A 15,031-nucleotide genomic window follows, 5' to 3' on the forward strand; every position below is an offset into this window, starting at 1 on the left:
ATCAAATCCAGGCCAAGTCACTGCTATTTCAGCTAGGGTTTCATCTTGCTTGCTTTTTCCAAGAAAAAATTCAATGTCTCATTATTAAGAGAAGTGCTGCAAAAGCACCTTGTCAATATTTGTTGACATCGCCAACTCTGTGCCTGGGATAAATTCCTACAAGTGGAATGAGGATCTTAAGGCTTCTGAGTAGTATTTCTAAATTGTCTTCCAAAAAGGCAACAACAAGGAATACTTATAGCGGCTTGCTTCAGAGCACCTCCACCAACACGTGTGCACACGTGCGTGAGCACGCACACATAAAATCTACACATTTCTAGGTGAAAAACGGTACCCTTTTTTATTTGCGTATCTGATTACCAGCGAGGCTGAACTTCTCCACATTTTTATGGACCATTTGTGTTTCTTCTTTTGTAAATGTTCAGGTCATTTACTGATTTATGGGGAGGGGATGGCAAACCTTTTTCTTACTGTGTAAGTATACACACTCCTCTGGTAGGGGCAAATGTTCTTAAGTCTCCTTCAGGATTCCTATCATTGCTCTAAGATTTTAAAAGTCCTTTCCTATCAAAGGATCAGATAAACATTCAGCTCTTCTTTGTCTCATTTTACGAATTCACGTCTAAGCTGATGAAAGTAATGAAGAAAACTGTCCAGATCAACCTTTAACAGCTGAGGTGACTTGAGAGACAGGCCGTTTCACCTCCCTGGACCCCAACTGCACGTTTGTAAAATGAAAGGATTGCTCCATGTGATTGCTAGTCCTCATACTTTACAGTTCTACGTCTGTTTGGAGAAAAGGAAGGAAGGAAGGGAGAGACTGAAATGAACGGAGAGGGAGGAAGGGAGGGAGGCAGAGAGAAAGGAGTGACATTCAGAAGCACCAAAACCCACAGAGAGGCAAAGCCACAGGGGAACTAACGGTCTGCAGAACTGAGGGCCTTTAGTCCGAGACCCAGTCAGCTGGGCTTTCTCTCTAACTAACTAGATTCCTCTCTCGCTCTTTCCCCTAATTATCCAGTCACCTCTTTACTTCTGTTACAACTTCTCTTCTAAGGAAGAACAGAAGATACTCTGCACTCTCCCTCTCAGCATATTCTGTCCCCCTCATTTTCGATGAAATGAAAGGCTAAAAGTAATTGTCAAGGGGCTCAAGAGAAATTAATTCAAAACTACACTAATAGAGGAAAGAAAAAATAAGACAACTGTCCAAGTACGCCGGAAAAAAACAGCATTGTCTTATACATACATGGGTCAGCAAACTTTTTCTGTAAATGCCCAGATAGAAGGGATTTGAGGCTTTGTGAGCCATAAGGTCTCTGTCTCAACCACCATGTCGTGAAAGCAGCCACAGATAACACATTGGCAAATGGGTGTGGCTGTGTTCCAATAAAACTTTATTTATGAAACAGACAGGGGGCCACATCTGGGTTTGCCAACCCAGGCTACATGTGGCAGTTCACAGGCTACTTGTGGAGTTCTCAAGCAGACCTTCCCAGAGTCCTTACCGCATACTGTTCCTGTGTTCCTGGATACGACAGCGGTGACCTAAGAAGAAGAAACAAGTCAATTCTGATGATCAGGCTCTTATCAGGATTTGTTCACCCAGGAGTCATCTTAAAACTGAGGTTCTCATTTTAAAGACCTACTTCTCCTTTACGACCCTTATTCACATATAACTGTAGTCATGAAAAAGAAAATCTAAAACTATTCCTTTGTATTTTCTTGAGTAAGTATAACATTTTCCCTGCAAATCTACTTCTGATTAAAGACAGCCTAATTCTTCAAATGCCGAAAAAGTTTTAAAATAGTATAGAACCACTAGTACTATTTGATTCAATTTACTATAGAACAGAGGGGAAGAATGTCCCCTTCCCAGGAGGGACAAAGAGGCCTTTCTGCCTGGACATGGCCACCCGGGCTGTGGTCCTGTCACTGACGTGCTTCATGAAGGCCAGTTAGAGACCGAGCGTCTTAACAGAAAGAGTGCGATCACAAAAGCCCTGTGTGCTGACAGATGTTGATTTTCACTCATCAGAACTGTTCTTACGAGATTAGGTTCAAATTCCTCAGTCTAACATTTTAGAGGATACTTAAGGATTTCAGCCCTAAAAATCAGCGACAGCAAGATCCACTTCAGAACAGAAAGAAATCAACGTCCAAGAGCAGAAAATACTGCTGGAACAAAAGTATCTAATTTCTAACCCAAAAGAACAGGACTTCTGAAACATAACTAAAGGTTTCCTAATCCCTGCTACATGCAGAGCCACACCAAAAGGAGTTACTCCATGACGAGAACATGAGGCATGCAGTGAGCCCTTACTGTATAAACTGTAGTCCTTCCTTAATGTTCTGCTGCCTTTTTCTTCTCTCCTCGGACACACTGGACATGTTATCCCACACATCCACTTTCTAAAGGAGAAATCTGGAAAGAAACAGGCAAGAAATTACACAAGGCACGGGGCTCCTGGACCCCAGTTAAGACACCCATAATCTAGGTCTTGTCACACGCTTAGCTGTGGACACGTCCATCTCCGCCGCCTTGACTAGGGTCCTGGACGCCGAGGACACCACTTGAGTCGTGTCTGTGGTCCCCACCGTCTCGTGCGCCACGAGCAGAGGGCTTCCACACTCCGCTCACTCCCCTTAACAGCCGCGCAGACGCTGTCGGCCCCTCCTAAACAATCCCCGCGCTAAAGTCACCTCTCTCTCCCCATTTCACCTTCCTTCCTTCGACGACAGGTTTTGTTCCCGGCCTGTCTCTACGCACGCGGAAGCAGCCACGAGAACAGTCCTGGCCTTGTTTTGCTTCTGGAAGCTTTCCAGAAGCAAAATGGTTTCACGTCCGCTTGCCTCTGAGGGGTTTTGACTTCCTTGTGAGCAGAGTCTAAACCTTATCTGTGTTTTTTGAAACAATCCTTCTTCGTACAGCTGATAGAATAAGGATCTAAGTGAAGTTACATGAATTGGAATTTTCTGGAGGGTAAGGGTTTACCTTCGATGTAACACTGGCAAATGTCAACACCGTTAGTATTTAACCTGACTAGTCGACGCTCATTAAGCAGCTCCCAGGGAGCAACGGGAGAACCACACAGAAGAGATCTCGGATAAAACATCGTCTCCCAATGTCCTAAACTAGGGTTTCTCAACCTCAGCCATTAAGGCCAGATAGCTCTCTAGTACGGAGGGCTGTCCTGTGCACTGCAGGATGCTGGCGGCATCCTGGCCTCTACCCACTGGATGCCAGCAGCACCTCCTCCCCTCAGCTGGGACAAACTAGTGTCTCCAGATACTGTTAAATAAATGCCCCTTGGCGGGGGTGGGGAGGGGCTGGGGGGTCCACACAGTCACCCCTGGATGAGGACTACTGAGAGCTAATGCTGAGAGGACATCGTGTCACATAAACCATGTATTTGGACCCATGTGACAGGGAAATGGCACCCGTGTTTCAAGTACGGAGCTGAAATGTTTTCGTTTCATTATCGCTTACCATTTGTAAGCAAGTTTTATCTTTAAGTCTACCTTTTTCCAAAGTGTAGAGTGAGGAGGGAGGCTGGAATACCCTGGAAGCTCATAACTGGTGCTAATACTTTTTGTCTTTTATTTTTTCTCCTTCCAGTTTCATTGAGATTATCACTGAAATACAGCACTATATAAGTTTAAGGTGTAAACATAATGATGTGACTTACACACATCATGAAATGATGACCACAATAGGTTTAGTGAACATCCGTCATCTCATATAGATACAAAATTAAAGAAATAGAATAAAACATTTTTTCCCTTGTGATGAGGACTCATCTACTCTCTCAACAACTTTCATATATATCATACAGCAGTGTTAATTATATTTATCACATTGTACATTATATCCCTAGCACTTGTTTATCTGATAACTAGAAGTTTGTAGCTTTTGCTTTTTGTCTTTTAAATATTTGTCTTTTAAATATTTGTCAGTTCTAAATATTTTGATCTTGTATCTAAAAGTTGGTTACTTTACTTAAGTGTTGCTATTTACACGTGTATCTGGTATCTGCCTTAAAATACTATGTTTGAAATTATCCAGTATTAAAAGTTTAAAAAGCCCGTTATACTGAAGTAAAACAGCATTGTCTCTGGAATTTGTTTTTAAGGTCGTCTAGCTTAAAGGGGGGTAAATGGGTGGGCATGAAACAAGAGTAGCAAAAACATGGGACTCTGCTCCAGCTGGATGAGGGGAGGGTATGTGGGGTTCATTCTGTTCTTCTACTTGAACATGTCTGGCCATTTCCATAATAAAAAATTTTTTAATTCATATGTATGAATACTTACAAGGTTCTTTAAAGAGGCACTATTTCTAAGAGAAAAAAGATGGGAAATTAACTCAATGCCTGTCAAAAAGGCAATGGTTGGGGCTTCCCTGGTGGCGCAGTGGTTGAGAATCTGCCTGCCGATGCAGGGGACGCGGGTTCGAGCCCTGGTCTGGGAAGATCCCACACGCCGCGGAGCAACTGGGCCCGTGAGCCACAACTACTGAGCCTGCGCTTCTGGAGCCTGCGCTCCGCAAAAAGAGAGGCCGCGACAGTGAGAGGCCCGCGCACCGCGATGAGGAGTGGCCCCCGCTCGCCGCAACTAGAGAAAGCCCTCACACAGAAATGAAGACCCAACACAGCCAAAAATAAATTAATTAATTAATTAATTTTTTTTAAAAAAGGAAATGGTTGAATAAATTGTGCTGGAGGGAAAAAAAGGCAAAGTGCAAGTGTCCACAGTAAGACCCTGTTCTGTTATTTTAAAAGGGGGTAGGGGTATATATTCATATTTGCTTGTGTACACACAAAATAGCTCCAGATGGGATCACAGAAAGCTACAGCAGTGAGAGAAACCCAGGGGTTCAGGGAAAGGGGTGGGACAGCGTCTTTTCACTGCAAACCTTTAAAACTTCTTTTTTTAACCTTGTAAACAAATGATATCTGGGAAAAGAAATAAAGTATTAAAAGAAGTCTACGTAGCTTCTGAGCCCTTCCTTAGAAAGATGACTTACTGGGTCACCCAGCCTTTTTCTTCTATTTTACTTAAAACAGAGTCAGAACCTTAGAGCTCAAAGGCACCCAGAGGTGCACTTGGGGGTCCAGGGCGGTCAGGCCAGAGGGACTGGGACAAAAGAAGTGAAGCCAAAGACAAGAAGCATCCCCTCTCCTTCCGTGAAGGACACACGTCTCCCAACCCCTGTCTGGTGGGGTGGGGAATTAGTTTGAGGTTCACTCAAAAAGTAAATCTGGGGCTTCCCTGGTGGCGCAGTGGTTGAGAATCTGCCTGCCGATGCAGGGGACGCGGGTTCGAGCCCTGGTCTGGGAAGATCCCACATGCCGCGGAGCAACTGGGCCCGTGAGCCACAACTACTGAGCCTGAGCGTCTGGAGCCTGCGCTCCGCAACAAGAGAGGCAGCGACAGTGAGAGGCCCGCGCACCGCGATGAAGAGTGGCCCCCACTCGCCGCAACTGGAGAAAGCCCTCACACAGAAACGAAGACCCAACACAGCCAAAAATAAAAATAATAAATAAATAATAAATTAAAAAATTAAAAAAAAAAAAAAAAGTAAATCTGTTGGCTCAGAAGGAACTCCGGGGTAATGATAATCCGCCAAGTTAAGAGCCTTAGAGCTATTTCTCCAGAAAGTGCTCAAAAACCTTGAACCTTGGCCTCTTAAGGACAAAGGGCAGGTGGAAGAGAGCTGACAACTCAAGCAAGTGATTAAGAGAAAATAAGACGCAGATTCTTAACAGCATGAAATACTATGCCTCCTTTAGATGTTTAAAGATTCGAAGACATAACATCAGGTGATGTTTAAATATAATATGGCAGGGCATTTCATGTTCTGTAGATTTTCCCCCTAAATTTTATTATGAAGAATTTTACACACACAGTAAAATTTTTTTTACAATGAATAACATATACCTCTATACTACCTATATCCTACAATTAATATTTTGCTATATTTATTACATCTGCCCACACTTCCGTCCATCTACCAACCCAATTTTGGTAAACTGCAAACTGAGTTGCAGACATCAATTATAATTTACCACTAAACACTTCAGCATACATATCATTACCTGGGGTTCCACATTTGTTTACAGTTTTTTAAGGTAAAATGCACACAATTTAAGGCAACTTCTAACAAACGATACACTCATGTAACCCAGACCCCGGTGGTGAGACACACCATCACCGTCACTCCAGAAAGTTCCCTCAGGCCCCTTCTCTAGCCAATCCTTGCCCCACCCCCAGCCCAGGAATCACTGTTCTGATTTTTTTCCACCATAGATTAGTCTTACCTGTGAAATAAAGCCTCCCCACCCCCCCATCTCATTTTAAAAGAAAACGATAAAGGCTTTATACACCATCTTATTTTCAGATCCAGTCAACAAAATCTGGCCTCAATTTTCAAGTGAGGAAGAATATGATAAAAGTTAATCCAACAATCACTTTCCTTCTTCAAATTCAGCAGCACATGACAGGTGTCCACTGTCCCCTCAAAACAGGGGCTTCATCTCCAACTGACCTCTAAACGTGAGGGCCCTGGGACGTCATCAGACCCCCCCTTCCCCCAGGCACTCTCTCCCCTCAGGGACCTCCTGCTCTGCCCAGGTGTTAAATACACTCATGTAGGGCCCGACAACTCCCCACGTCTGCCCCCTGGCAGAGCTTGCTAGACACCCTCTACCTGGTAGTTCTACTTGGGTGTCCAGACATCACACACTGTTCGGAGAGCAGGAGTTTAAATATTATGACAGCGAAAAGCAATGTCGCCTTCCCAACCCTGTCATTCAACCACCCATTTGCCCTGTGAAGGCAATCAATCAATACCATTGTTACCGATCTGCTATGTGTCCTGACAAAGACACTGTGTGAACCAAGCTGTATCTTGATTGTAATGGTAGTTACGTGAATCTATACATGGGATGAAACTGCATAGATACACACACACACATACACACACAGGCGTGCGCACGCACATACACACACGAGTGAATGTAAAACTGAGTCAGCTCTGCAGTCGGGTTAACAGTATTATGTGAATGTCAGTTTCCTGACGTTGCTATTGCACTACAGTTAGGTAAGATGGCACCATTGGGGGAAGCAGATGGAAGGGTTCATGGGATTCTATATACGACTTTTGCAATTTCCTGTGAGTCTATAATTATTTCAAAATAAAAAGTTAAAAATATCCTGTGCATACGTTATTTTTTATACAAACTGGGGCTCCTAACGTGTTCTGCACCTTGCTTTTCTCGATTGGTACCTCATATCTTGAAGGTCAGTCCATATCAGCACGTATCAAGCTGCATTACCTTTAACAGCCGTGCAATGTGCTCCGTGATATGGCTGCACCATAACATCACCAGCCCCCTAGTCATGGACATTTTGGTTGTTTCCAATCTTTAAAAGTTCACCAGGTACACAGAACATTTCATATATGCATATCTTCAAAGAATTTCCATAGGATGAAGGGTATGTACATTTCTTTATTTTGCCAGCTACTGCCAAGTTTTACCAAATGACCCTACCCACCACCAGTGCACAAGGGTTGCTATTTTACCCCTTCACCAAGAAATTATCAAATGTTTCCATCGCTGTCAGGGAGATGAGAAACAGTGTGACAACTGTGGTTGGGGTCCTGCTTGTTTTAGTCTATCACTAGTGAGGCCGAACACCTCTTCGGATTTGAGAGCTGTTTGCACTTCCTTTTCCATGAACTGTTTCATTTCCTTCACCCATTTTTCTTCCAGGCTGAGCTTTTCGGACTTATGGAAGCTCTTTATGTGTTGAGGAAAGCAGTCCTTTGTGATGTTATCATTCTTTTCTCCAACGTGATGTCAATCTTTTGACATTGGTTATGGTATTTTTTTTTTTTTTTTTGGCTGCATCGGGTCTTTGCTGCTGCGCGCAGGCTTTCTCTAGTTGCAGCGAGCAGGGGCTACTCTTCATTGCGGTGCGCAGGCTTCTCACTGCGGTGGCTTCTCTTGTTGCGGAGCACGAGCTCTAGGTGCGCGGGCTTCAGTAGTTGTGGCACGTGGGCTCAGTAGTTGTGGCTCGCAGGCTCTAGAGTGCAGGCTCAGTAGTTGCGGCACACGGGCTTAGCTGCTCCACGGCATGCGGGATCTTCCCCGACCAGGGATGGAACCCGTATCCCCTGCATTGGCAGGCGGATTCTTAACCACTGCGCCACCAGGGAAGTCCTGGTTTTGGTACTTTTTGATAGCAAAAGTTTTACTTTTAAGTAGCTGAGTTTATCAATACTTATTTTTATGGCTTCTGGATTTTGACATACTCAGAAACGCCTGCACCACTCTGAGATCATAAAATAATTCTCCACATTTTCTTCTAGTATTCTCACTGTTCCATTAAAAATTTTTTTTTTCTTCAACTGGATACGTGTGTGTGTGCGCGTGTGTATTTCCCTCCCAAATAGCTACGAGTTGCCCAAACACCATTTACAAAAAGGCCTTCTATCCTACACTGATATGCATAAGGCCCATACAAAATTCTGGGTCAGTTTGTGACCTTTACTCAGCGTTTTTAACTAAATGTCCCCTAATCCTACGCCCTCCTCCCAAGACTAACCTTTTGCCCAAACCTACCTTCTTAGTACTAAAACCACCTTCTGGCCAATTGCTCAAACCAGAAACCATTCTCTCACCACATCCAATCAATCCACCGACAAAGGCTCTATCAGCGATACTGTCAAAATACATGCAGGACACCCCAAATCTGTCAGTTCTCAAACCTCCTCTGCCACCTCCGCCTGAGCCACAGGTGGATGTCGAATACCCTCCTCTCCCACCTCTACTCTCAGCTCCCTATTCTCTCCGCTGTCCCCTGCCCCATGCAGTTCCCACACTAAACTGAAAGGAATGCTCTTTAAAAGCACAAGTCGGTTATTACAGCCCTGCTTAAAATCCTCTGCCAGCGTCCCCTGCGCACTCAGAATCAAATCTAGACTCCTGGCTGTGACGCCGCCCTCACCCAGCCGTTCGCACTGGCCTTCTTCCTGTGGGTTCCTGGGATGAGTCAAGGGCTCTGTGCTTCCGGGACCTCGTGCCTGCTGTTCCCTCTGCCCCCCGACACTCTCCCCAGATCTGCACGGGCCTTTCACCCCAGAGTCTTGGCTTCAGTGTCAGCTTTAGAGGCCGTCCGTCCCCCCCAACTCTGTCGCCACACCCCACTCTCACCCCATCATTCCCTTCCAGGGGCCCCCTATCTTTCTTAGTTCTCATCACCTTACACTCTCTGGGTCCAAGTCAATGAAAACTTGAACGAAGAATGAATGAAGTGGCCAAGCATAAAGACAATGCTCCGTACAAAGAACCTGGGTACAGCCGTTCACTCAAGGCAAGCGTGACAAACCAAAGGACGGGGCCAAGAGGACGTGACCAGACGCCAGCAGGGCCGGCTGAGGTGGACCCCACCTCCTTAGGGAGCAAAGCAAGGAGTAAATCAATAGGGTGGGAATCAACCAGAGACAGTGACAGAGAAAAACCTGAAACTGTAAGCAGCTCAAGGAGTGCGGCGAAGGGTTTCATTCATTGCCAACAGGGGAAAAGCAAGTCAGCCACACCACCTCCTCCTTACACAAAAAGGAAAAGAGATGGGGGTGGGAGCTTTGAACAGTAAAAATAAATAAATAAAATACGTCAGAAACTCAATCAGATAGGAATTTCATCCAATTAACTAAACTCTTACAAGCTGGAACATACATCACCTTCCCGGAATCAGCTGATTTTAAGTTTGTTACTCACTCTGAAGCTTTACAGGAGCAAAGGTCCCCTGGTTCTCCAGTATAATTCCTTACATATTTATTCCGTACTTGTTAGGTGGAACCCATTATAGTGAAGTCCAGTACAAAGCTATAACTAAACGATGAAATGCTAAACCATGAAATTTTGGCCTTACATGGTAGCTTCATAAACTAGCTCCCCTTATCGGAAAACACCAAGGAAACGAAATGTGACTACAATATCTGGTAGAGATGGAAATAATAGCCAACACTGAAGCCTCTTAGTGGATGCAGGGTATTGTTCGAAGTTCTTTACACATATTAAATCATCTAATCCTCCTAAGAACCCTGCGAGGTTAGGTACTTAAGAGGAAACGGAAGCACAGAGAAGTGACGCAAACAGTCCAGGATCACACAGCCTGGAAGTGGCCGAGCCGGCCAGGCTGGCTCCGAGCCTGAATTCCTATCCACGGAGCAATTCCGCACCGCGAGTGCCAGGAGGTCGAGCACGGCTATGCTGGCCCTGGGCTGGGCTCTGAAAAACACATGCAGCTGCGACAGACAGGTGGGCACTCCAAAGCCACTCGAGAGGAACAGGACAAACACACGTCTCTGCTCACGCAGGCACACACGATGACGTGTGCAAGGGACATGATTTAAAGCAACTCAGACAAGCAGAGGGTGTCCACAGCGTGGACACAGGGAGTTAGGATAGCACTCCGGGGCCAGAGCTTTGAATGGAAATACGCTCCGCCCACAACATCACGTGTTTAGATGCAAGGAATAAATATTAAACAGCCTTACTTCCGAGACACCCTCACACAGGACCAGAGAAGGTGCCCCAGGGAATGCAGCACAGTGCCTGTATTTTTGCCTTAAAAGGTATTCCTAAGTTTCAAGTGAAAAATTATAATTTCCAGTCTGTATTCAATGCTACCCTCAGACTCAAGCCTGTCATGGTAATGGCATAAACAAACACGCACACAAAGTAGTTAAAGTTCCTGTCACCCCAGCTTGCAACAGTGTTCGTTCACTCTGGTAACACTTAACAAAAGCGCGTGGATATATTACATCCCTCAGTGACCACAAACCCAGGGAGGGAAACATTATTACAGATTATTACAGATGTTCTATCACTTTCTTGGAACACTCAATCTCCTACTGGATACTTTATGAGACAGTTTTCCCCTTTTACTAAAAATGAAACCCCCATGATGAAGGCTGTGCTAAACAACATCAAGAAGGAAATTTCATATTTTTGCCACACTCCCACCCCTGCCCCCAAGCTATCCATTTTGAACTTGCTGTCAGATATAATAACATGTGCCGGGTGCCCCTTATAGGGCCCAGCCCTCCTAAGGCCCAGGGAACATCTCACCTCGTACAGGAATCCTGTATGGGAGGAATGAACAAGAAAGATGTGAAATCTTCCAAACAGCCTGCCCAGGGGCGCCCAGACCCTGGGTCAGTGACATGTCCAGGACTGCAGAGGAGGTATTCTGAAGTGCCAGATTACTCTCCTGCTCCAGACTCAGGTATTCTAATAAAATACAAAGGTTCCACTTCCTTATTTGTGAAACAGAAAAATTTCTGCCTCTCTCTTACTGCATCCATTACCTGGTTCCCAAAGCTTTGAAAGGTATGTGGAATTAATAGTAATAAATTAACTAAAAACACATTGTTAAACTCATAATAAAATTAAAAAGCAAATTTCTTGTTGGGGCAAAACCTGATAAGGACAAGTGGCCTTGTTTCTTTATATCAAAGAAAATTTTCACCTCCACTTAATATGCTTCGTGTGTGTGTGAATTAAAACAAATGTATTGGGACTTCCCTGGTGGCACAGTGGTTAAGAATCCACCTGCCAATGCAGGGGACATGGGTTCAAGCCCTGGTCCGGGAAGATCCCAAATGCCACAGAGCAACTAAGCCCGTGCACCACAACTACTGAACCTGCGCTCCAGAGCCCGCGAGCCACAACTACTGAGCCCGCATGCCTAGAGCCCGTGCTCCGCAACAAGAGAAGCCATCACAAGGAGAAGCCCGCACACCGCAAGGAAGAGTAGCCCCCGCTTGATGCAACTAGAGGAAGCCCGCGTGCAGCAACGAAGACCCAATACAGCCAAAAATAAATAAATAAAATAAATTTAAAAATAAAAATAAAACAGATGTATTGTCACAAGCATAAACTTTTAAACTTCTGGATTAATGTTTTACTATTTCTTCCCCCTAAAAATACTATCTAAAGTTTTCCTCTTGATTTGTAAACACATCACACTTTGGAGAAAACAAATTTCACTTCCAATCCTAAGATTCTGGAGAAAAAGTATTTTCATTTAAAAACAAAAAACAAACCAAAAAAAACCTCAAGATATTATCTGGAAGTCAAGTCTCCACACATCATACTTTCTCTCGAAAGCCCTTCTAGAGTAACCAAGGCAACAGAATACAGACATATTCTGTTTCTACCTTGTTCTTTATTGGAATGCTCACAACTTTCCAAAAGTTACTCTCACCATTCCTAAAGTTGAGGATCTATAGTGTAATTGATTCTCTCCCACTTAACATTGATTTAACCCTCCCAAACTGGCAAGTTTTACAGTTAATCAAAATTAAGAATTAGGGGACAATATGGTTGACAACCACCATTTTTATTGGCAAAAACTGACAGCATCTGAGGGCTGGGAAGGGAAAAGGGTGTAGGTCAGGGTATCACGAGCGCCCAAGAAAAAGCCACAGTAACTTGGAGGAAGGCATTTAGGTGGCAGAGGCCCTGAAAATTAACATGCTCTTTGCATCACACACACAAATATTGAAAATACTCAGCTTCGATAGCTCATGATCTGATTCTGAGTCGAATCTTACACAACTATTTCCAGACTACAATACACAGCAGATAGACATTTTTTTCAACAAAGAAAATTCTGTCCACTAATTTAAATTATTCTGCAAATTAGAACAAGATCCTCATTAAGCAATCAGCTCGACAGTTCAGTTGAGGGTGAGAAGGAAGAAGCAGGGGGCTCCTTGAGAGGCTAAGAGAGAGGAGGCCACATGCCATCAGAAAAGCAGTTAAAAATAAGCAGATGGCATAGGCTCCCAGCTACCCCTGCCCCCATTCTGATGCTCTGGCTGAACACTGTCCAATAGAAATATAATGCGAGTCATATATCTAATTTTAAATTTTCAAGTAGCCATGTTAAAAAAAAAATGAGTAAAATGAAACCAGTGACATTAATTTTAATATTTACATTAACCCAATATGTTCAAAACATTACCATATCAACCTGTACGATTTAAGCAGAAAAAAATTACGAACGAGGTATTTTACTTTTTTTTCCTTACTAAGTGTTTAAAATCAGGTGTGTCTTTTCACTGGGAGCGCATCTCCATTGGGTCTAGCCACATTCCAAGCGCTCAGGAGTCCCTTGCGGTCAGTGGCCACCTTCCTGGGCAGCTCACATCGCCTTTAGGCAGACTCTTGGTTCTTAAATACCTAACTACATATGGGGGGACGGGGAAAATACACCCAATCAGGGTGCAGGCGCAACCTCTCGGGACCAGCCGGAGCTTTCCAGCTGGACCACACCCCTGCAATGACCGTCCCCAACAGGAAATTCACGCTAATGGGAACTGACAGGTCTTCATTCTTTAAGGGTGGGGAAAAGAAACCTAAAGCCCGGCCGTCTCCGTATCCACAATATAAGACAGGAAACCATTCGCCGCGCGTCCTAGACGTGCGCCACGCGCAAAAAAAAAAAGGGGGGGTGGTGGTGGTGGGGAGTAACCCGAAATAAACGAGCCAAGAGCCCCGCGAGCATCCTGCCCGCCCCCAAACCCAAGGTACTGAATTAGGGGTCCTAAATCACCGGAACAGATACAAATAATGGGAAAAAAAAAAATCCTTTTTTTTTTTTTTTTTTTAGTTAACCAGAGAGGAGGTATTTTGCCAACGGAAACACATGCTGGGACGGAGGAAGCGGCAGCCCTCTGCGTCCCACTTGGCGGAGACGCGCCCCCAGGGTGAGCCCCGCACCGCCCCCAGAGAGGGAGGGCACCGGGACCCGCCCGCCCCCGTCGACTCGCCCGCGGGGCCCGGGCGGCGGCGCGCGCTCGGACCGCCCCTCCGCCGGGGCCGCGCGCCCTTTGTGGCCGAGCCCTCCGCCCCTAGGGCCGCCGCTTCGCCGCGGGGGGGCCAAGCGCGCCGCCCCTCCCCCGCCCGGCGTCCGTTACCGACCGCGCGCGAGCACGAGGCGGCGGCGGGCGCGCGCCGGGCGGGGGGTCGGGGCGGCGCGCGGGCCAGGCGGTCGGCTGGGCCCGGCGGCGCCCACCTACCTGCGGGGACGGCCGCGCCGGCGGGCAGGCAGCGGCGCGGGGTGAGCGGGCAACGGCGGCGGCGGCGGCCTGGGCGCTTGCTCGCAGCTTCCCTTTGCGACCGGTGGTGGCGGTGGCTCCGCTGCCCCCCGCGCGGCGCCCTCTGGCGGCCGGAGGCCGCGCCCGCCGCCCGGGAGAGGCCGCCATTGGCTGCGCCCGCGAGCGTCGGCACCGGGGGCGGTGGCGGCGCCACGTCGGGCCGGGCGGCGGCGACCCTCAGCTCTGGGCTTCGGGGCCGCCCCTGAAGCGGGCGCGCGGTCCCAGCCGGGCTGGGGCCGCGGGGTGGAGCCAATAAAGGGCCAAGCGGTTCCGGGACGCATCCGTCCTGAGAACTGATTGGGGCGGACATGCAATTCAAATTGATGGGCGCCGTGGGTGTTTTTTCTCGGCAGCGGCCCCGGGGCAGAAGAGCAGGGAGTTAGAACAGCGTCTAACCTGGAACTGACCTAGTTTCGGGTGTCGGGAGGCCTCCCCTGAGATACTGTTTATTTAGCAAATCCTTATCCGGTACTTTCTACTCTCCCAGTTGTAACTCTGTGGAGCCTCTGGGCAACCATTGTTGTCCCCTTTCCCGCAGATGAGGAAGGGGAGCACGGAGCTCCGTGGCAGCTCTGCGATGGACCCTAGAGGGCCTGGCTCCCTGTCCTTCAGACCCCCCGCCCCCCAAATGTCACCTCATACACCTGTATTTTCAACAGCCAACTGTGCTCGGGGCTCAACAGCGGGCAGAGTCTCCGCCTCATAAGGGGTTGGGGGGGTGGCGGTGGGGACCCACAAGGATGCAAAAAAAAAACCGTTTCGGGCAGTGAAAACCAAGGAGACTAGATCAGGGTAATGAAAACATGATGGGAGGGCTCCACTTAAGGTGGGATGAGTGAGGGCGCGGTGGGGATCTGA

General features: G+C 46.8%; 1 protein-coding gene across 1 annotated transcript in view; it reads right to left on the minus strand.

Annotated features, from left to right (window-relative positions):
* ZC3H7A (zinc finger CCCH-type containing 7A) overlaps positions 1-14,207 on the minus strand; it is a 34,615-nt gene extending 20,408 nt beyond the window's left edge. Inside the window, exons 1-3 of the mRNA XM_068565802.1 lie at positions 14,096-14,207; positions 2,324-2,425; positions 1,509-1,548 (exon numbers count right to left, since the gene is read on the minus strand). Coding sequence (XP_068421903.1) covers positions 1,509-1,548; positions 2,324-2,391 — 108 coding nt within the window. The 5' untranslated portion in view covers positions 2,392-2,425; positions 14,096-14,207. The remainder of the gene's footprint in view (positions 1-1,508; positions 1,549-2,323; positions 2,426-14,095) is intronic.
* Between the last annotated feature and the right edge of the window lie 824 nt (positions 14,208-15,031).

The sequence above is a fragment of the Eschrichtius robustus genome, chromosome 16 (assembly GCF_028021215.1).
Source record: "Eschrichtius robustus isolate mEscRob2 chromosome 16, mEscRob2.pri, whole genome shotgun sequence".
In the NCBI taxonomy this organism is placed as follows: Eukaryota; Metazoa; Chordata; class Mammalia; order Artiodactyla; family Eschrichtiidae; genus Eschrichtius; species Eschrichtius robustus.